This window comes from Carettochelys insculpta, chromosome 1 (genome assembly GCF_033958435.1).
Source record: "Carettochelys insculpta isolate YL-2023 chromosome 1, ASM3395843v1, whole genome shotgun sequence".
In the NCBI taxonomy this organism is placed as follows: Eukaryota; Metazoa; Chordata; order Testudines; family Carettochelyidae; genus Carettochelys; species Carettochelys insculpta.
In genome coordinates, this window is record NC_134137.1 from 19,640,805 (window position 1) to 19,664,649 (window position 23,845).

At 45.3% G+C, this 23,845-nt stretch overlaps 1 protein-coding gene across 1 annotated transcript; it reads left to right on the forward strand.

Annotated features, from left to right (window-relative positions):
- The first annotated feature begins 5,210 nt into the window (after nucleotides 1–5,210).
- On the forward strand, nucleotides 5,211–21,657 carry AQP11 (aquaporin 11). Its single transcript, XM_074981217.1, has 3 exons — nucleotides 5,211–6,019; nucleotides 14,082–14,198; nucleotides 19,163–21,657. Exons 1-3 carry the CDS (start codon nucleotides 5,422–5,424, stop codon nucleotides 19,213–19,215), a joined length of 768 nt encoding a protein of 255 aa, XP_074837318.1. The 5' UTR covers nucleotides 5,211–5,421; the 3' UTR covers nucleotides 19,216–21,657.
- Nucleotides 21,658–23,845: the final 2,188 nt, after the last annotated feature.

The window sequence follows — 23,845 nt, forward strand, 5'->3', positions numbered from 1 at the left end:
ACAGTTTGCCGGATGACAGGAGGTCAATATTTTCTAGCACATTACTAACACTTCCATTGCTTACTGGGCTTTTAGAAGACATGTAGGGGTAAGTTGCAGCTAAATAACAGTTCAGGACACAGAGAGCCAGGACTGGTGGCTGTAAACAAACTTTATGGGACCCTGGGAAATCTGGCTACACCCATGATACGCAGTTGTCCAGCTAACTAAACTCATGCCAGATTACTGAGTTTGCTGGACAAGAGAGTTCCAGATGAAGGGTTCAAACTGTAGTTTACATTTAACACAGTACTATACTGTGCTTGCTTTTTTTTTTTTTTTTGGTTTTTGGTCTCTGGTCAGGGGGCATGGATAACTCAGTGGTTTGAGCACTGACCTATTAAACCCAGAGTTGTAAGCTCAGTCATTGAGGAGGCCATTTAGGAGTCTAGGGCAAACAGATTTAAAAAAAAAATTGTCAGGGATGGTGCTTGGTCCTGCTAAGAGGGCAGGGGACTGGGACTCAAGGTCCCTTCCAGTTCTATTATATATACCTATATCTCCTAAATGGCCTTCTCAATGACTGAGCTTACAACTCTTGGGTTTAATAGGTCAGTGCTCAAACTGGAAGGGACCTTGAGTCCCAGTCCCCTGCCCTCTTAGCAGGACCAAGCACCATCCCTGACAATTTTTCAGATAGATAGATATATATCTATATATATCTATATATATCTCCATATATCTTTTCCAAATGAGGTGTGATTGACTGTTCAGGTTGTAACTATTGTTCATAACTCTGATTTAGGTATGGTGTAACTGAATGACTACTTCTTCTGCCTTGCCTCAAGTGTTTTCATATATGCCCTTTCCTTCCACACAAATAATTGGCTGAGGCTGAACCCCTTCCCCTGTCATTTTTCCCATCTCTCCTTTTAACCTAGTCACTGAGTCCTGTTTATCTGTTTGCTCCTCTGCTTGCTGTATCAGTTACCAGATCACTCCTCCTGAAAGTTACCCTGGGTATGATCGCTAGATGTTGAGTGCCCTGAACTCCCATTGACTCCAACATTTCTTAATAACAGAATCTAAAAAGCATTGCTTCTGGGAGTGCTGCGCAGATTCCGCACTGCCAGGGATCAACAACAACAACAACCAGATGGTAAGGCACAGCTATAGGAAATTGTTTTGTTCTGTTTACTCTGAGATGATTTTGCAATGTTGCTGTGATCATTACACTGACCTTAAATTGAAATTAAAGTTTTGTTTTTCTTTGTAGAAGGAAACATATTCATCAGAGTAGGCATTGCCTCTGCAAGAAAGTTACTATCTGTATGAACCTTGTTTAACAAATTGAAAGTCGAAATATATGTTTGAAAGTTGTGAAAACATAATTTTTGCTGCCATCTTCTGGCAAATTATGTGTATATCTGCCCAAATATGCTGAACTCTGTCATTTGCTATCCTGGCAGATGCAGCTAAGTTAGTAATAATCACTGATAACTGATGACAGCAGTGCTTCAGTCTCAAAGTACAGGAAACACTCTCTAACCAGCATCTTAACTGGCCACTCAGAAACTAAGATAAGGTGCTTTCTACCTTATGATGACAAAAACTGAGTGGCCTAACAGTGTCTAACTTGATGTCAACTCCCTGACATGACCAGCCTATTAGCCACCCAAGCACTCTTCTCTAAACCATGCCAGCCTTTATTTATTTTGCCTTGTAGTTAACAATAATGGGTGTACCCCAATCCTTTGGAAGCATTCTCCCTGTATGTTCAGCCCTTATCATTGACCAGTCACAGAAATAATAGGTCTGCTGTCTTCCAAGGAACAGTATACAAACGAGTTTACATAATTCAGCTATGGGTCAGAAAGTTGCCTACTAGCACAGAGAAAACAATAAGTTTATTTTCAAAGAGTCAGTTGAAAATAAGTAAGGAAATTGGAAACAAAAGGCTATATAGAAAACAAAAGCACAACATGCTTTCGAGATACTAACCAGATTAACAGCCTGTTTAAAGAAGTTTATCTCACCACCAAGGCCCTCTACAGTGTTTTTAACAAGGTTGACTGAGATCCCATTTTGATATGTATAAAGGCACTGCCTGTTTACTTCTTAAGGGCAGATAAGTGGGCGTATTCTTTGCCTTCTACTTATATCCCCAAAGTTAATTGACTGTGCACAGAGACTTTATAATCCCTTGTGATTTCTCTTCCTGCCTGTCGCTTCCCTATTGACTTCACATCTCCTTGGCAACTACATATGTAAATACATACCTAATAGTCCTGTAGCAGCTTTAAGACTAAAGATTTATTTATTAGGTAATGAGCTTTTGTAGGTAAGATCCACTTCATCAGTCTTACCCATGAAAGCTCATTACCTAATAAAAAATATGTTAGTTTTTAAGGTGCTACAGGACTGCTTATTATTTATGGAGCTACAGACTAACACTGCTACCCCTCTGAGTCCTATGTAGGTTAGGCAGACATTGAATTAACTTACAATGCTTAACTTTCATCTGAGAGAGGTGAATAAACATCTTGCATTTGACAGAAAACCTTCTCCACTTCTGAGCTGCGTCTACACGTGCACGCTACTTCGAAGTAGCGGCACCAACTTCGAAATAGCTCCCGTCGCGTCTACACGCGTCGGGCGCTATTTCGAAGTTAACTTTGATTTTAGGCGGTGAGACGTCGAAGTCGCTAACCTCATGAGGAGATAGGAATAGCGCCCTACTTCGACGTTCAACGTTGAAGTAGGGACCGTGTAGACAATCCACGTCCCGCAACGTTGAAATTGCTGGGTCCTCCATGGTGGCCATCAGCTGGGGGGTTGAGAGATGCTCTCTCTCCAGCCCCTGCGGGGCTCTATGGTCACCGTGGGCAGCAGCCCTTAGCCCAGGGCTTCTGGCTGCTTCTGCGGCAGCAGGGGATCTATGCTGCAGGCACGGGGTCTGCAACCAGTTGTCAGCTCTGTGTATCTTGTGTTGTTTAGTGCAACTGTGTCTGGGAGGGGCCCTTTAAGGGAGCGGCTTGCTGTTGAGTCCGCCCTGTGACCCTGTCTGCAGCTGTGCCTGGCATCCCTATTTCGATGTGTGCTACTTTGACGTGTAGACGTTCTCTCGCTGCGCCTATTTCGATGTTGGGCTGAGCAATGTCGAAGTTGAACATCGACGTTGCCGGCCCTGGAGGACGTGTAGACGTTATTCATCGAAATAGAGTATTTCGATGTTGGCTGCACGTGTAGACGTAGCCCTGTTGTGATAAAAAAGCTAAGAACACAACATATTTTCAGTATGCATTCATAACACCATATGTACTACATTTCACAATAGTATTAATTAGTAATGTGACCAGTGTCCATGTAAGGCCTCATGACATTTTTGTGTATATGAATGTGAACCACATTGTATACACCAGAAATAGGACATTTGTGGTTCATTGTATTAAAAATGCAAATGCTTATATATTATTATGAAATTATGGAATTTCATTTGCAGGATGACAAGAGGAATGCAAGGTATTAGGAAAGTCAAAGGGTTTTTAGAACAATGTGTGTGAAGTGGATTTCCTAAAAAGTACCTTGCAGTGAGAGGAAGGCACGTATTTCTTACCAAAGTCAAACTTTTGAAGGTACACTCTGGCTACATCTACACTAGCAAGCTCTTGCAAAAGATTTTTCGAAAGAAGGGGGATCTTTCAAAAGATCCCATGGAGCGTTTACACACAAAGCGTTCTTTTGAAAGTAAATCAAAAGAATGCGGTGGACCTTTCTAAATCACTCTTTCTTTCCCATTTCAGGAAGAGTACCCCTTCAAAAACTTTTTTTTTAAAGAAAATTTGTGTAGATGCTCCACAAGCTGTTTTTTCTTTTCCAAAACAGCAGTCCTCATGCCACCTAATTTTCGATCCCTAGCCCTTTCTTTGGACAAGAGTAGCAGCTGTGTGGACGCACTCTTTTGAGAGAGCAGATCACTCTTCTGATCGGCTTTTTTGTGTGTCCTGAGGTCCCTTCCAGCTCTGAGATGTGTATCTCCAATGAGCATTGGCCTGCTAAATGCAGGGTTGTGAGCTCAATCTTTGAGCAGGCCATTTAGGGACTGGGGCAAATAGATGTCAGGGGTGATGCTTGGTCCTGCCAAGAGGGCAGGGGACTGGACTAGATGACCTCCAGAGGTCCCTTCCAGTCCTAGGAGATGTGTATCTCCATTTTAAAAAGATAGATAGATAAATAGATGGATTTAAAACACCTGGGGCCAGACAAGGCTAGGAGGCACCTGTCCACCCAAGAAAGGCAGAGTCGGGGGAGCTGGGACGGGTGACCTCAGCTGGCGCACTGAAGAGAAATACAAGCGCTGCGGCCTTAAGGGTGACAGTGAGGTGGGGATTGGCGCCCGCGGGGCGAGTCCATCCCCTCAGCGACACGAGGCTCATACAACGGCGGTGGACATCAGGACGCCCAAGTAGGGCTGGGGGCAGCCTCGCGCTGACGAACACGGATAGCGGGGGGGCGGGGGAGAGGGAAGCTTCTCCCCAGGACTGTGCGCTGGGAGGACACGTGTGTGCGGGGTCAGGTCCGTGTGACTGAACCCGGCTCCGGCCACTGGCACGGGACCAAGTCCCTCCCCGCGGTCACCCGGCTCCCGCCTGCTGTCACCGAGCGCGTGACCGTTCCCCTCGCCGGACCAACGGTCACAAGCGGCAGCGCGAACTCCCGAGCGCTCTCCGCAGCACAGCCGCGCCGGCCAGCGGCAAAACCAGGAACTGGAGGGCACGCGCCGTCTGCGCATGCGCTGTCGGGATCCTTTCTCTCCCGCCGGACCGGCGGCCGCTGGCCCGGAGCAAAGGCTGTTCCCCGGCTGCGCTGCGCTGAGTTCAAGCGCGGTGCCGCCAGCGTGGCGACGCCTCCTCGTAGCGGGGAGGGGAAGGAAGGGGAGGGGGCGCTGTGCCACATAGGCGCTGAGGAGAGAAGGTGGAGCGACCGGCTGTGGGCGGGGAAGGAGCTGTGACCCCCCCAGCGGGAGGGGAGGGGGGAGTTGAGACACCCCCTGACAGACTGTGGGGAGAGCTTGGCGGGAGGGGGGGGCAGCACGTAGCGTCTCTGACAGGCTGTGAGGGGAGCATCTGAGACACCCCTGACAGGTTGTGGGGGGAGCTTGGCAGGAGAGGGAACAGCAGAGAATCCGTCTAACAGGCGGTGAGGTGGGGGTGGAGATACCCTCTGAAGGGTTGTAGGGGGAACTTGGCAGGAGTAGGGGGAGCAGCTGAAACATCCTCCTGCCAGGCTTTGGGGGGGTGCAGCTGAGACACCCTCACCCCAAGAGAAGCAGCCTCCCCACTTCCAGGCAGCAAGGGAAGCAGGGCTGGAGAGGGGTGAGCCCAGGACCTGAGTAGCCCCTGCATTGGAGAAGTCCTGGCTTCTCTCAGCCTGGGCCTCACTATGGTTCTGGATGAAACCTGGATCTCGCTTCTGCTGATGGCTGGGACCATGATATTGGCAGGAGGGTGCCGGAAGCTGACCCGCCACTATATACACTCCCGCCGCCTTCGCCCTCGCACCTTTCTCCTGGAGATGTTTGCCACTTTCCAGATCTGTGCCTGCACTAATGAACTCCGGCTGCTGGCCAATGTGCAGCCCAAGCCACATGTTGCCCTCACCCTCACGTATATTTTTACTGTCCTGCACGGATTGACTCTGACTGGCAGCACATGCAATCCCTGTGGCACCCTGCAACAAATCTTGGATGGGGGGGTTTCAATCAAACAGGGTGGGCTGAAGATTGGAGCTCAGTTTGTTGGTGCAGTGCTGGCCAGAGTTTACATGCATCAGATCTGGTCCATGGAAATCATCAAGGTGCACTCAGAGGTGCTGACCGAGGGCTGCAGTAATCCCATTCAGACCACGGAGACCCAGGCTTTTTGCATAGAGCTACTTTTCTCTGCTGTGTTCCAGCTGACCATACTGCAGTTTGAATCAGTTAAACCAAGGCTGAGAGTCCATCTAATTGCTCTTCTCATTACTATGCTGGTGTACGGAGGTTAGTTACCTTTTTTCTCCATGGCTGTCTCAAGTTATATTTCTGAATTGTGGGATGCTTTTAAAAATATATGTATGCAAACTTATTTCTGGGGTGCAATTTCTGCACTTTAGAGCTGACAAAATACACTGAACAGAGACCTTAATTCAGTAAAGTGAACAGGATAGGGAGACTTCCTTGGGACTTTGTATAGATGAAAAACTCTACCTGCATAGATCTAAAGAATTTACAGTAAGACAATGGGTAAAACTATAATATAGTAGATTGGTGTGGAGCTAGTCTACAGAAACTAAGCCACTCTGGACTGCACAGGGAAAAATGGAAGGAAACAGTGAGAGACGCATTGGATACCAACTGGTGCTGAGCCCATGGTTGTTGTTGATGAATGGGTAAAACTAAGTATAAAGAGTTTCTGTAAATGGTTCTTTTAAATATCTTACTGAAACACACAAAAATAGTTCCATAATATAACTTTGCATTACATGACATCTTTCATACAATTTTTCATGAATGTTTTGATTTAAACAGCAGCCGTGAAAGACATCAGATAAATTTGCCGCAGCGTAGCTATACTTCTCAATGCCCTCAAAGAGCCCAGTAAGCAGTGAAGTGTTGGTAATGGTGCTAAACAATATTTACCTCCCCTAGTCTGGCAAATTCTCTTGTTTGGCACTGGTCAGGTCCAGAGTATGAAGGTCAACAGAGGTTCAACCTGTACTAATATACATCAGATGGGCCTACTAACTTCTGATGATTTGCAAGAAGGTTTGAAAAATCATCATAGTGTTTTTTTTTAAACTGAATAATTGATAGGGAGAGACTGAGAATAAATTTGGAAGCCCTCAATATCATATTCTTTCACTTTATGAAAGCACAAACAGCTTTTATAAATTTAAAAAAACCCCAACCTTTTCTGCACTTCACTGAATCACAGACCTGGAAGGGACCTTTACAGGCCATCGTGTCCAGCCCCCTGCCCCAAGGAGGATCAACGCCAGCCAAGTCATCCCAGCCATAACTATGTCAAGCTGGGACTTAAAAACCTCCAGGGACGAAGAGTTCACCACCTCCCTTGGCAATGCATTCCAGTGCTTCAACACCCTCCTGGAGAGGGAGTTTTTCCTAATATCCAACCTACTCCTCTCCTTCTGTAACTTCAGACAATTATCCCTTGTTCTGCTGTCTGTCACCACTGAGAACAGTTTCTCTCCATCCTTTTTAGAGCACCCTTTCAGGAAGTTGAAGGCTGCTATTAAATCATCCCTCAGTCTTCTCTTCTGCAGACTAAATAAGCCCAAATCCCTCAGCCTCTCCTCATAGGTTATGTGCTCCCACTCCTTAATCATTTTTGTTGCCCTCCACTGAACCTGCTTGCTGGACTTTTTTGAGCTGACTGGTGCCAGATGAGAGAATTTGGTGGATGACATGGATATTTTCTGGCACATTACCAACTCTCCCACTGCTTATCAGGCTCTTAAAAGACAGTTGGGGTAAATTACAGCTAAATAACAGCACGGAACACTGAAAGCCAGGCTGGTGGCTGTAAACAAGCTTTATAGGGCCATGGGAAACTTGGCCATGCTCATGATGAGTGGTTATTCGACTAAACTCATGCTTGATTATGGACTTCGCTGGATGAGAGAGTTCAGGATTAGAAAGGTTCAACCTGTAGTATTATGTAAGTGTTCTGAAACAAGTAATTGGTCCCATGTAAGTTAGGTTTTTAAATGTTTTGTGTTTCAAAGGAGACACATTTAAAACGAATAGTGTAAAAATAAAAATACACCTTCTGTACCTTTCATTCCAGAAAATTTTTACGCTAATCCTTACTCTCCCCAACCATCAACATTCATGGGCAAAGAGCTTATTGGCAGGCCTTCTGATGAAGGAAGGCAGGGGGCAGAGGGGCAGCTGCCTTGGGGCCCGATGATTTAAAAAAGCCGCTTTGAATTTAGCAACTTTGTAATTTGCACAGGGGGAATTATGCTAATGAGGTGCTGCGTGTGGAGCGCAGCACCTCATTGCTATTCTCCAACTGGGCTAATTAGCATGCCTCCTTTGAAGGAGGGCCCTGGTGTAGACGAGCCCAAAGTGTAGTTATCAGAGGCTTGTTATCAAATGGGAGGGCATATCGGCTGTGTCTACACGTGCCCCAAACTTCGAAATGGCCATTTGCATGGCCATTTCGAAGTTTACTAATGAAGCGCTGAAATGCATATTCAGCGCTTCATTAGCATGCGGGCGGCAGCGGCACTTCGAAATTGATGAGCCTTGCCGCCGCGTGGCGCGTCCAGACAGGGCTCCTTTTCGAAAGGGCCCCACCTACTTCGAAGTCCCCTTATTCCCATGAGCTCATGGGAATAAGGGGACTTCGAAGAAGGTGGCGTCCTTTCGAAAAGGAGCCCCGTCTGGACGCGCCGCGCGGCGGCAAGGCTCGTCAATTTCAAAGCGCCGCTGCCGCCCGCATGCTAATGAAGCGCTGAATATGCATTTCAGCGCTTCATTAGTAAACTTCGAAATGGCCATTTGCATGGCCATTTCGAAGTTTGGGGCACGTGTAGACACAGCTATCTAGTGTGGTCCTGCATCAGTTAGTCCTGGGTCTATTCAACATTTTTATTAATAACTTAGATAATGGAATAGAAAGTATGCTTACAAAAAGTGCAGATGACACCAAACTGCTGTTTGCAAGCACTTTGGAAGACAGATTTAAAACCCAAGAACACCTTGATAAGTGTGAGAAATGATCCTGCCACAGTGCAGGGCTCTGGACTTGGTGACTTCTGAAGGTCCTTTCTAACCCTGTATTTTTATGATTTTGTGATTTACGAAGGCTAAAAATTCCATTAAAGAGTTATGATTAGCCTAAAAAGAAAATTTTGAGCCCTAATTTCATGTTCTGTTATCATTTGGTGTGGGGTGTGTCATGTGCAGTTTGGCCATTGTGTTTCAGATTTCATGGAAACTTAAATAGATGGCTTATTAAACTGAGACATTCTGCTCTCTGGACCTTGGGAATTCAATCTACAATCTGTCACCTTTGGAATTTGCTCCCTTTTGGCATTTGGCCAAGGCTTTTAGGGCAGTCCACAGGGAAAGATGCAAAGTACATGTGCTTCAGGTTTATTGTTTGGGGGTTGGGCAGTAGTAATTAAAGTAAATTAGTAAATTTAAATAATGTAAGTAATTTAGTAAATTAATATTTCCATTGAGCAGCAATTAGAAATAGAAGTTACTTACTTGTAGCTGAAGTTCTTCAGTAAACACTCTGCATAGTTACACTCTTTGCATGTGCTGACTTGGTGCAGCTAGAATGACGGATCCTTCGACTAACAGTGCCTACTAAAAGCACTCTGGACCTCTACTTTCTCCTGACTGAGCGCGCACATTGGAGAATAAATGCTAAAGCAAAACGCCAAGTATTTTTACAGTTAGGACTCCACAGAAACAGGGAAGGCGTATATGCAGAATGTATATCAAAGAACTCCAGTTACAGATCGGCAACATACAGTTCTTAGAATGCATATTCCCACACTTGGGAGAATTTGGAGAGCAATACCTCAATAAAGGATGGACAGAGTCCTAGCTGAACAATGATTAAGTACTGACCTGCCAACATCATCATTGGACATGGGTTATAAATCTAGTGCATAGTGATTTGAAAAGACATGGATTGTCCTCCATACAGCAGTCTTTCAAATGCCAACGGTGGGCATGTGCTTGAAAAATATCATAGGCATAGCCATTCCTCTAGTACTATGAGCTCTAATAGGACTTCGAGGGGAAAACAAAGCTGTCCTATAATACCCTTCAGTACAGTATCTGACCCATCTAGATAAGAACTGAGCTGAGATCGCCTACCCTTTGAAGAGCTAGTATAAAAAGACAACTCAGGAAAGGTTCTAAGTCTTCAGTTCTTATCCAGGTAAATGAGATTATTATATGATAATATGTTTTCATCTAAAGGAATGTAATCAGGCATATTTTTTATTTACATTAGGCTTTAGAGAAAATAAATGTAAACTAATAATGAAATAGTGTCCCTAGAAATGCTAGAGCGAGACTTCCCCAGGATGCAGCCTGGAAGTGGGGTACTACTGAGCCCTCTGGCTTACCAGTCAGGACCCCTTCTGTACTGTAAAGTTGTGACAAGCTGCAATCCTTGTTAGGTCTTGCACTTACACAGCCATTCACAAGCAGGGACACACCCAACCAGTTACATAAATTCTTCGCTTAGCCACTCATGAACTAGCAATAGAGAGACTCCAAGCAGCTTCCCCCAGCTCCTGAGCCTGGGACCCCACACAGAAGCAACTGGTGAGGGGAACTTAAGGGGGGCACCAGTGACATGACCCCCTGCCAGCTTGGGAAATAGACAGAACAACCCTTCTTTGCTCCAAGCTCCCCTCTCCCCACCCTAGCCCCTCCCAATCCCCTCCTTGCATGCCCCTGCCCAGCCTCTTCCTCCAGCTGAGGCACCCAAGTGGTTTAGTGGGGCAGTCTGGAGGACCAGCACTGACAGCAGGAATCCATGGCTCCCTGCTTCTGCACTCACTGGCAGTGGGGAGGGTGGAAGCACCGCAAGGCAGCTCCAGCTCACTGCATCACTTCCTGTTATCCGTAGAAGTGGTGCATCCAGAGAGCAGCACAGCCTGGGGCTGTGTTGCTGCTCTTGCTCCTTCCCCACTGCCGGTGAGAGCAGAAAGCGCGGTGTGAACCCCTTTTGCAGGGCTGGCCCTCCAGCAACACTGTTCCACCTGACTGTTGGTTGGCCTATCCCATCTTAGGAAAGTGTAATTCATCACCCTTGCTCTCCCAGGCATTCCCACAGAGCCAAACTGTCTTCTACTGGTCCAGAGACTGACCACTGTAAGTTATTACCTAGTCTTCCCCTTCCTCAGTGTGGAGAAGACAAAACACCAGCCCCTGTTCCTGAACAAATTTCCCTTTCACTTCAATCAGCACACTATTTTAGGTAAAAACGAGAAGTCCAATGGCACATTATAGACTAACATTTATCAGAGCATAGGCTTTTGTGGGCAAAGACCCACTTTGCCAGATGCATGTAAAAAAACAAAAAAATAAATTTAATTAACCACAATTAAATTTATTAATGCCCAGTCTTCCATACCCAGGTTCGGATTCCCTTTTTCCCATCCAAGATCACTGTCTCCCTGTTCAGTCTTTGTTCCTGGAGTTTTCAGATGATGAGGTGTGTGGGGAGTGAGGCAAAATGGTGTCTTTTTCCCATTTTATAGGCTCCTCCATGTAGAGGGAACATCATTGTTCTAAGCAATGTCCCAACCGGCACAAGATGGAATCCACTAACACATGATTTAGTTATATGCCTTTGCATGCTTTGATCAGTCATAGCAGGCGCTGTTACTTTTATTCTGGCTAGAATGTTCTTGGCTACTGTTACACTACAATTGCTCTGTCGACAGAAGTCAGTCAGAAGAGATTTCCTGACAAAACTTCTGTCGACAGAGTGGTCGGACTGCCTGGCCACTCTCCCGACGAAACAGGCACCCGGAAACAGAGCAGACAGGGCTGCCCATTGCTCTGGACTTGCTGTCTGTTGGGAAGAGCCCCTGCCTACAATGTGTGCAGGCCTGTCATGGATGAGAGCTGCTCTAGCTCCACTGGAGGTGGGCTCTTGTAGCTGGAGCTGGGAAGGGGTTCTCCAGTTGGGACAGAGCAGCCTCCATCTTCAGCAGCCTGGGGAGTGGCATGGGCAGGAGGTGCTCCAGCCCCGCTGCTGTCCACCTCATCCACCCCCATGTAACCAGTTTAACTTAACAAGCTAAACATTAACTAATTAAATGAGATTTTACATCCCTATCTGTAAGATGACATATATTCTAGAGATGTAACTGTAGACTCTCTCTGTTTATCCAATTAATTGTGTCTTTATACTAAATAAGCACTTTGAAAGCTAAATCCTCTCTTTTGACCTTGATGGCCAGTGGGAGACGAGATGAATATAGCCAAGCTTGTCTATGTAGCAATACTGCTATTGCCACTGATGTAGGCAACATCATAAATACCAAATGATCCTCTAAGATGGTGATACTCAAACTGAGGATTAGGAGCTGCAAGTGGCTTTTTGAAGGTGTCTCCCAGAATCAGAACTGATGTCTACCCCTCACTATTTGGGAACTGACTAGAGTGATTTTTCTACCCAAGAAATCTAACTTGCTTCCTTCTTTAGCCATTGGATTTTACCAATGAAAAGGTGATCTTTGGTCTTTGAAATGCAGCTGCTATGACCAGGCAGTTTGGTAGAGGATGTGAATGAAACAAAGACAACCCTTCTTGTGGGGTTTATTGCCCATTTTAAAAACTGTCATGAAGATGGCTCGGAGTAAAGGGAATTTGTCAGTTAAACTAAACTTTCTAATATGGGCAAACAATTGGTTTTCATTATTGACCTTAAAATGTCAAATATCAACTATGCAGCATCCTCCAGTACCACTGATTGGAACATGAGGGTTAGTGCCATCATGTTTGTTAACTTGTGGAACTGAGTTGTATCCTCAGAGGGAGACAAAGCTATTGTCATGTCAACATTACCATTAGGAGATGAGCTGTTCTGCAGCCCTTCTGAGTTGTAAAGAAACTCATCCTATGAATTTTGTGAGGCTAGCATTTGTTCTGTTTGCGAGTCTGGGGATGAGGGATGGAATGATCTGATGGTCTAAGATCCATACCTGGGGTCCAGATATCTCAGCCTCATAAAATTCACTGGAATCAATTCTGGCCCCAGAGAGTCCAGTCTTCCAGAATGAAAAGAGAAAGGAGGAGTTGGCTAGCATAACAGCTGCAGGTATATGGTATTCCTGACAACTTGCCCCATCAGGTATCCTAGTGTCTTAAAGACCACTTCATGCCTGAAAATTTCTTCCATGAAAAGAATGTCTACTTGAGACCATGCTGGATGCAGTTCTATGTCTGATCTCAGATCCAATCCAGATCTGGCACTGAAGCCATTAAAAGTAGAAAGTCAAGTTGGAATTTGAAATGTGGGAAAAAGATTTTCCCTGGTGATCTGCAGGGGAGCAGAAGTGGGAGCAAAGCCATGGAATTTTCTTTGAAACATTCTTGTCGTACTTTTTTGCCTGGAAAAGATAGTGTTTCAAATGAATCTGGAGAGAGTGCAGATCTGGGTGAATTTGAGCTGTTGCCTTAGTTAGATGCCGTTGGCTCTGTTAACGGATCTGCAAGACTCTATCTCAGGCCTTTAGACTTGGATGCATCTTGAGATCCTAAATCTTCAACTTTGGTTCAGCCCCAACATGTTTTTTTAAATTTGCTTTAAAAACAGTTCTGCCCAGATGAACCAAATCAAAATTAAGCTGTATATAAAATCAGTACTGCTAATACTTTTAGTATAGTAGAACCCCGAGATATGCATGCTCAGGTTGTGCGACTCTCAGGTTAACACAACTCTAAGTGGCGGGCAGCTGGCACCTGGCTCCAGGCTGCCCACCACTAAGGAGAGCCAGAAATCTGACCAGTGCTGCACTCCTCTACAGATTCATTTGAAACACTACCTCTTCCAGGCAAAAAAGCAAGACAGGCAGCTGGGAGCCAGGTGCCAGCCCCCTGCCACTCACAGGAGCAGGGAAACTGACCAGCTGCTGGGCTGGTCAGTTTCCTCGTGCCTGTCAGGACGGGCAGCTGAGAGGCTGATTCTCAGCTACCACCAGTGACAGGACCAGCAGCCTGACTCTCACCGCCACTGACAGAAGCGGTTTTCCCGGTCCTGTCAGGGATGACAGCCTTCCGGCTCCCCGCTGCTCACGGGAGACAGGAAACTGTCCAGCACTGCTGCACTGGTCAGTTTCCTGGCTCCCCCAGGTAAAGCAAAATTTGATTTATGCAGGGTTGCGCAGGAACGCAATCTCCACAGAATTCAGGGGTCTACTGTACCAGTGTAATAAAACATATATTTAATGTAGCATCATGGATATAATACGTGTCCCCACACTGAGTATTTCCACTCAAAGAAATCAAAGTAAAGGAGGATGATTTACTTTAAAATTGTTTAAACTTGTTGCAGGAGGAAGCCTCACAGGAGCAATATTTAACCCAGCATTGGCCTTTTCATTACATGCAAGTTGTTTCCATGACAAATTCTGGGATTATTCACTAGTGTATTGGATGGCACCTTCCTTAGGTAAGTGTCTTTATGTTTTTGTTTTGTCCACTTGGAAAAACATATTGTAACAACACGTGATTTAGGGAAAGAAATTACGAAAATAAAAAATAGGAATCTGCTAGCTTTTCATTTCCAATTGAATAAAGAAAGCTACAGTAATACCATATAAACATTGGAATGTGAATCTAGAATCATAGAACAATAGAGCTGGAAGAGACCCAAAAAAGCCATCAAGTCCAGACCCCTGCCCTAGGCAGGACCAAACCCATCAGATTAGCCCAGCCAGGGCTTTGTCGAGGTGAGACTTAAACACCTCCAGGGATGGAGACTCCACTACTTCCCTGGGTAGACCATTCCAATGCTTCACCAACCTCCTAGTGAAAAAGTTTTTCCTAATGTTCAACCTGGACCTTCCCAACTGCAACTTGAGACCATTGTTCTATGTTCTGCCATCTGTGACCACTGTGAACAGCCTCTCTCCAGCCTCTTTGCAACCTCCCTTCAGTAAGTTGAAGGCTGTTATCAAGTCCCCCCTCAGTCTTCTCTTCTTCAGACTAAACAGTCCCAATTCCCTCAACCTTTCTTCATAGGTCATATGCTCCAGCCCCCTAATTATTTTGGTAGCCCTCCGCTGGACTCTCTCCAGTGTTTCCACATCCTTCCTATAATTGGGGGCCCAGAACTGGACACAGTACTCCAGATGCGGCCTCACCAAAGCCAAATAAAGAGGAATAATCACTTCTCTGGATCTACTGGCAACGCTCCTCTTGATGCAACCTAATATGCCATTAGCCTTCTTGGCTACAATGGCACACTGTTGTCTCATGTCCAGCTTCTCGTCCACTACACCTCCCAGGTCCTTTTCTGCAGAACTACTACTAAGCCAGTCGGACCCCAGCCTGTAACAATGCTTGGGATTCTTCTGGCCCAAGTGCAGGACTCTGCACTTGTCCTTATTGAACCTCATCAGATTTCTTGCAACCCAGTCTTCCAATTTGTCTAAGTCACTCTGGACCCTATCCCTACCCTCCAGCCTATCTACCTCTCCCCCTAGCTTAGTGTCATCCGCAAACTTGCTGAGGGTACAATCCAACCCCTCATCCAGGTCCTTGATAAATACGTTGAACAGAACAGGACCCAGAACCAAACGATGGGGCACTCCACTAGAAACCGAGTGCCATCCTGACATCAAGCCGTTGATCACTACCTGCTGGGCCCGACCTTCTAGCCAGCTTTCTATCCATCGTACTGTTCATTTATCCAATCCACATTCCTTTAACTTGCTGACAACAATATTGTGGGAGACTTTATCAAAAGCTTTGCTAGAGTCAAGATAAATCACATCCATTGATTTTCCCCTATCCACAGAGCCAATTATCTCATCGTAGAAACTAATCAGATTGGTCAGGCATGACTTGCCCTTCATGAATCCATGCTCACTGTTCCTGATCACTTTCCCCTCCTGCAAGTGCCTCAAAATGACTTCCTTGAGGAGCCCCTCCGTGATTTTTCCAGGGACTGATGTAAGACTGACCGGCCTATAGTTCCCTGGATCATCCTTCTTCCCTTTTTTAAAGATGGGCAATACATTTGCTTTTTTCCAATCATACGGGATCTCTCCTGATCTCCACAGCTTTTCAAAGATAATGGCCAGGGGCTTGTCAATGACATACGCTAACTCCCTCAGAACCCTCGGATGAATTAGGTCCGGGCCCGTGGATTTATGTACATTTAGCTTTTTTAGATAGCTCCTAACTTGTTCTTTCCCCGACAAAGGCTGTCCACCTTCATCCCACAGTGCATTACCTATCACATTAGTCTGGGAGCTGTCCCCAGCCACGAAGACAGAGACAAAGAAAGCATCAAGCACCCCAGCCCACCCCACCCGCCACTGGGCCACCTCCCCATCCAGCAGGGGTCCCATGTCCTCCCCCACACCCCTCGTGAGTTGCAGCTCCAACTGCACCTCCTCCCTCTCGACAACCATCCCGCACTCTTGAGCTGCACACCTACATCCCTCCCTAGACATCCATCCAAGTTTCCATCCCTTGCAAGCTCCCCCCGTGCCCAAGTTTTCCAAGGACCCCCCCAGCAAGCCAGTCCCGTCCCCCACCACATCCACCTCTCCTGCTGCGCATCGGGACAGCCCCTTTCCGTGCCTTCAACAAAGCCTCCCCAGAATACTGCCAGTCTTCCTGGACTCTCCCTCCCCGCATGGCAGCATCCCAGGGGACCCTGCCCATCAGGTTCCTGAAGGAGTCAAAGTCTGCTTCTCTGAAGTCCAAGGTGTGTAATTTACTGCACTCTTCCCTTCCTTTGGTCAGGATCCTGAAGTCTACCATCTCATGATCACTACTTCCCAGGCTGTCACCCACCTCCACCTTCCCCATCAGTTCCTCCCTGTTTGTAAGCAGCAGGTCAAGGACAGGACATTGAAAGTTATGGTTCCCAGAGGAATAATAATTTGTCCTTCTTGCAAATATATAGAGAGAATTTTTAATCTTATGCAATATAGTATTAGTATATATGACTTAGTGTACTATCTTTCATTGAACCAGCTTCTCTTGGTGAGAAACACAAGCATGAGCTCTTGAAAACTTGCCTCTTGCACCAACTGAAGTTGATTCAATGAAAGATAGTGTCTTACACATCTTGTCACATTAATATTGTGCACCCAGCATTGCTACAATAATGCATACACACACGCATACATACACACACAGAGTAAACACTCAATTTAATGGACTAATGTGGGGAGGGGTGTCCATTAAACCTAGACGTCAGTTAAACAGAGGGTTTACTGCGACCCACCCCCACCACACTCCCCAAGGCCCCCCACCCTCCCAAATAATGCCCACTACTCACCACCACAGGATGAGCTCTTAGAGCCTGCTGCCACTGCTGGGGGCACCGCCATGGTGGGGACTCTGCTGCTGCTGGCAGCAAAAGCTGCACTGTAGCTGGGGGCACCGCCATGCACAGCAGCAAGAGCCCTGCTGTGGCTGGGGGTTCTACCATGCATGGCAGCAAGAGCCACCACTGCTGCCTGGAAGAGTCACCACTGCAGCTGCCGTGTATTCCTTCCACCCAGCGTGGGGCATGTACATGAGTGCTGATGGGAGGAGCACGTGGTGGCTCCTTCAGGCCACGGTGGTTCTGCAGAAGTAAGTCCATTTGGTGGGAGGTATTGAGGATTTTACGGGTCCTGGCTAAATGCACTTCAGGAATAATGGGGTCTGTTGTTCTCAAAGTCTGGGTCCATAAAATTGAGGGTTTACTCCGTGCGTGCGTGCGTGCGTGCGTGCGTGCGTGCGTGCGTGCGTGCGTGCGTGCGTGCGTGCGTGCGTGCGTGCGTGCGTGCGCGCGCACATATATATTTATGAGAAAAGACTCCTGCCCCCCGACCCAAAGAAACAATTCCAACATCTGTGTTAAGATGGCACTCAGGCTGATATGTAAATCTCATAGGCCATAGGCAGGTAAGTCAAAGTTATGATACCTAATGCAAACCTTACTAAATCATATAGATAGATAGATAGATAGATATGATTAGGTATCATAACTTTGACTTACCTGCCTATGGCCTATGAGATTTACATATCAGCCTGAGTGCCATCTTAACACAGATGTTGGAATTGTTTCTTTGGAGGGGTGGGGCAGGAGTCTTTTCTCATAAGAAAAGCAAAGTATCATTTTCTTTGACTATTTGATCATTAACTTATGCATGTAAATTCTGTATATTCACAAGTTCTTTGAAAAGAATAGCTGCAAAATTCCCAATTGGTTTGCAATACAGACAGATTCATTTTAACTGGTTAGTCTTAAATTGACACACGTTATCTTCTTTGGCTCTGCCTGAATGATATGCCAGTTTGATATAGCTGGTTCATTTGGTGCCTCAGTTTTAAAATTCTTGTTTGAGATGTGCAATATACCATAGAACTGTACAGTTTCTAACAAAATGTCAGCCACATTTGCTAGGTTCTGGAAGATCCTAAAAGGGAAGATGAGCTGTTAAAATGAAAAAATAGCCTGACAGAATCTGAAAACGGACAGAAATTGGTCTGCTGCTATCCACTCAGATTCTATACTCCTTAATTACAACATACAAACTAAAAAAGCTGGATTTTTCTTAAGTATCAAACTGACTACTCAAAATAACAACAGGAGAACATCCAGTGTGATGTTAATGTAAAATGTACCTTTTCCTCCTTCTCAAACTCCAGACTTGGCAACTTTCTACACCATGAAATCTAAACATGTCCTACTTTGGTCATCACATAGCTGTGATAGAGCCCCAGTGGAGGGTAGAATTAGCATTTAGTGATAAGAAGCCATTTTTAAGTCCAAAATGAGGATATTAAAAAAGCAACCAAGCAAAACTGCATCAGACAGTACTTTCTTTTTAAAAAGAGGCCTGTTAACTGACTCTACTTCTGCATGTCAGTCCTCACCTCCCCATGTGAGAATCACCACTAGTTTCAAAAAGAAGCTGGCAAGTCAAAGTATGGAAAATTAGGAAAGGAGGTCTGGAGGCAGAATAAATTGTCCATGTGCTGAATGCTCCTAAGCCTTGCTATTTGGAGTGGTTGCACATAAATTCAGAGGTTTTGGATTATTGTATTTGGATTATGGTAACTATATATCCTGTTTAGCTTTTAAAAGTAGATTTTTCCACATAATCTGTATCTGTTTTCAATCCTCTGTTCTTAGGGTAAGAAGTCTGACAGGGAAGTATTAATTGGTGATGTGATTTTCCACAGGTGCCGCAAAATTTCTCTTTTCAGAAAACCATGTTTGCTGTGATTCTTTGCAAGGCCTTAAATTTGCATGTCCTTTTCTACAAGGAATGGCTTTTTTCACCAGCATCCACTGTTCTTTAGATTCTCAAACATGTTTTAATTTTTTTCTAACTTACATAGCACTAGGACTGTATGTTCCTCAAATGTACGTAACCGTCTTTTTGTATTTTGTCCCATCAGGTACAATACTCGTGGCCATTGTGTGGGGTGAAATCCTTCCTCTGATATTCTGAGATCTTAAAATAGTAAATGCTAGAACTACATCTGTTTAAAAAGAGACTCAAAGCAACTGAATGCAGCAACACAGTATATAGAGCGATGAGACCTAGATAGCAGGCATTCACAACATGGATTTCCTTCCAGGCTCTCCAGATAATTTTATGTTTTGAAATAGTTTTAGAACTTTACAGTGGAACTTAATTCCAATAACAAATTGGTATGGTGAGAACAAGAAAAAGTACTTATTTTGTATTTCTCAGTTAAGCCACATATGTGAAGAAAAGCACTACTGCAAAATGAACTTGTCACTTTAAATTTAATCCAAAACGTCATTCACTGATCATTCTTCCAAACCTATGTAAAATGTGTTGTAGAGATATAAAAAAGTTATCTGAAGATGTTGGTATCTCCTACTACAGTTTAATTACATCAGCCTCCTATCCCTATATAAAAACCCACAAGAGGAGGAGCTGATTCTGAAAATTTCATTCTTCAAATGACTGCTGCATATTTCCTCTTATGGCATTTGCAAAGGGGAAGGGTGGGGCATGTGTCCCCAATGGATACTACGCATTAGAAAAATTCCAAAGCTCAACACCTTTCTCCTCACAAGCATGAACTTGCAGAGGTGACACTCTCTAAAAAGGTGAGTTACTGATAACCTTGTGTGAGGAATCTGCCTCCTGCCACCTTGCTCTAGTTTATTGGCTCATTAAGGCCCAATTCTGTAGTAAAAGTTGCAGAATCAGGCCCACACTTCAGTTAGATTTGTTCTCTCTTTTTCTGAGTACCAAATAATTTTCTTGATACTCACTGACAGCAGCTCATTCCTGTTGTTAACTTTGCCTAAGATTAGTCAATAATATGAGCATGAGGAGTCTGATAGGAATCTCAATACTAGAGTCAGGCAGCATACTCTGATGACTACTCAGAGAGCTTGAATTATTAGCTATTCTGTTGCCTCTTGTAGAGTTTCTCAATGGTTACATTCAGGCTTTACTACTTTTCTTTTCCAGAGAGCAGAACTCTACCATACAAAAATAACTAGCAGAGCACCTCTGCTGCCTCAGAAAATATACCCCTTCTGCACACTACCAGGCCTAACTAGCCCGAGTACACCTTTGCTCGTGGTGATGACAGCCCTCAGGTCCTGAGCATTCCACAGTAGCTTGCATTGTCACAGGCCATTTCTCTGCATGTGCTGTTATAGTACCATTAACATAGAAAACTCTTTGCCCCTCTCATCTCAATCATAATTTAGATTAAAATTTTATTTAGATGAACTGGTTGTGTTTCTCTAGTTATGTTTAAAGAAGTTGAAAGGGGTGGGTACATTTTATAGGTTTTATACATATCTAATACCAAAGCACAAGACTCTTACAAAGCAGTCAGGAGATTTAGCACTATTAGATAATGAATCAGTTACCCCACCCAGACTTTAAACTGTCCTAGGGTGAATATTTTACCAATGTTACTAGGTATTTTGCCTACCACCAATCTGGTTAATTTTCACAGCAAGTAATACTGTTACAGATAAGCACATTTTGAATTCTCTGTTTTAAATAGCTGTGCATATGCAAGATGTTACAAATAGTCTTCTAGCATCTCAGCTGTTAATCCTATTTAAACTGTTTCCTCCAGCTTAAGATGAGGGATGGTCCTACTTCAGAGCCAACCCTAGTAAGGCTGTGTTAGTAAACTATAAAAGCTGAAAAACTAATGTAATCTCTTCAGCATACTTTGTCTGCATTAGTCCAGATCTGCAAATATTGCAAAGCCCTGTTCCCTTTCTTCCAGCAGATAACACAACACATTTAGGAACAACCAGAGAAATGTCTGACATGATTTTTATTTGCTAGGGATTTCTGGAATCTTTAAGATGACTGACAAAAGAGGTGACACACCACTCATCCACTTAAAATCAAACAAAAAAAGTGAGACGTGCAAAACTGAACTCTGAGCTGTAACCTAAACAAGATTAGAAGTTAGTAAATTATCAGTATAGACCTGAAATATTGCTCTGTTTGCAGATTTGTTGCTCCTCTCATACTTTCCTTACAAATTTTAAATCTGTCCTCTGGTAAAGTGCAACTGCTACTGAGAACTATCTTAAACAAAATCTATTTACGCCAAGGTTACTTAAGGGATGGTGCGTCGAATTGCCCACGAGGCAAAAATATATTATCAGTATTTCTGAAATATTAAACTGTGGATGAATAAAATCTTTCAAAACACTGAAATAGAAATTCCTAGCCTTGATCATGCAGCAGACCTCATTTTGCTGCAAGAACAAATTGGATTTAGTTTTTGCACTATAGAACTACAGTACTTGGTACTGAATGACCTAAGCCTTACTGAACAGATACTTAAGATCTTATTTTGCAAGTGTTCTGAACACAAATTCTATATTGTTAATTTTTTCTGAAAACTTGTTTTTAATAATGTTTTGTGCTCAGTAAAATCTTCGTGTATATTTTTCCTTTCATTTTAAATACATGTATTTAGAACTGACTGAGATGAAATGACTAACCTAATTGTCCAGGACCACCCCATGCACCAACATTCATTGCTTTATTTCTGTATTCAGTAACTTAAAAACAAACCCTCTAACTTGCCCTGTGACAGTGGTGGCTCTGTTGGTTTTCAAGAGCTCAGCCGATTCTAAGCTCATCACTGAAGTTTATTTTTTTAGCATAAAACCAAATTACATGAGAGGACCAGGCTCAAAGACAGAGGGTGGGGAGAGGGCCTACCAAAGTTACACAGCAAGCCTTTGTATCTATAACATATGCAGATTAGATAGAATTTACTACATTCCACTGCTTTTGTAGCTCTTTTACAGTAGCAGGCATTTTATTTGTATTATATTCCTGGCTTTCTGTGCTTTTTTAAGTTTGCTACCCAGCAAACTTTCTGAGACTACAGTATTTGTGATCAGTTGAGCCACCACTACTACCAGCTATTCAGCAGTAGCACATCCACACTGAATGGAACCTGCTGCAGACTTAGAGCTTCCTGAAGCACTCTGGGGAGGGCAGATACTTCTTGTGGCTTCTGGGTAAGACAAGCTGTGACATGCTTCCAGGAGCTTCTGTCCAAGGATCAAAGAGATGCAATGGGCACACAACTTCCTGGGCTCTGGTTGCCCTTGCAGACACAGCAGCATGCACACCATGGAGCCAAAGCAGCTGCAAAATAGTCACACTGATGGACCAAAGGCTTCACCTCGTTGCACAGTACTGCCAAGCTGCCTGCATGTTGTAGCACAGTGGTTCCCAAAACTTCATGCATCAGGCCCCTCCCTGTTGATTTCTGATAAACCCTCATGCCCCCCATCCCACCTTTTAACAAAAATTAAATTAGCAATTTAAAATACACACAAACTTGATATAAAAACATTATAAAAATAAGTACAAATAGTTTTTCGTGGCCCCTTGCAGGCGCCTGGTGTTGTACCCCAGCTGGCCAGCTGCCTGAGCCTCATGCCAGCCCCCAAAGCTGCCCGCCTGCCTGAGCGTTGCACTGCCAGAGCCATCTGCCTGAGCTCCCCAAGCCCCATGCTGTCAGGGCCAGCCACCTGCTCATCAGATACTGGGGCCCTGCACTGCTGTGCCGCAGCCGCCTGCCCAAACCCTGCACTGCCAGGGCCCACTGCCAGACATGCTGCTGGGGCCTGACAGCCTCCTGCCTGAGCCCCTCCTCTCCCCGAAAGCCAGGCGCCACTAGCCCCTGGCTCTTACCCCATCCCTCTCCCCTGAGCCAAGCACCCCCAGCCCCACATCTAATCCCATCCTCTTCCTCCTCCCCCAACCCATACTCACCTTTGCCAGAGCCAGCTAGCTCCATGTGGGTCTTCACTGGTTGCCTGCTTTTTGTAGAGGATGCACCAGGTAACCCATGCAAAATGCCAGGGGCTGGAAGCAAAAGATAGTCTCTTTCTTGGGGTGGAGGGGAATAACAAAGGGGGTCTGGGTTGCCTGGTGCCCCATGGAATTCCTTCATGCCCCTCAGTTTGGGGAACCATACCCTAGCAGGACACCGCAGCATGGTCTGCAGGCCCTGCTCATACAGGTCCTGGCACTCCTGCTGATAAGCAACCCCCTCCACATCCCCTGGAATGGAGGAGGCACTGGGATGGGGCTGGGAGTAGCACAAGCCCCTGGGGTGCTGCGGGGGCATCAGCTGCCCTTGGGTTTCCATCGCCCCATGGTTCTGGGCTACAGCAGTCGCTGGGGTGTCTAGGTGGGGAGTCCAGGGAGGGAGAGAGAAGGGGTGACCAGTGGTTTGCTCCATGCAAGCCACCAGACATGCCAGCTACATGGTGTATGAGGAGTACATGACGTCTTGCTTGCGCACCAGCTTGGCACAGGTCAGTGACCCAATCCCAGTGCTCCACCTCAAATCCCTTGACAAAGGAGTGCAGGCAAGTCATCAGGTCCTCCCAGGTCAGGGGTCAGCAAACAAAATAGCAGTAGTAGTAGTAGGCATCCTTCAGTCTGCATAGACTATGGATCGCACCCTTTATAGTCTCAATTGAGGACTTCATTTACAGCGTGTACTGTGACTATGAAGACCCACACGAGAGTGACAGTCCTTGCTGCATCTCTTGCAGATGTGGTGGGTGTCTGGCAAGTCCTTAGTGTG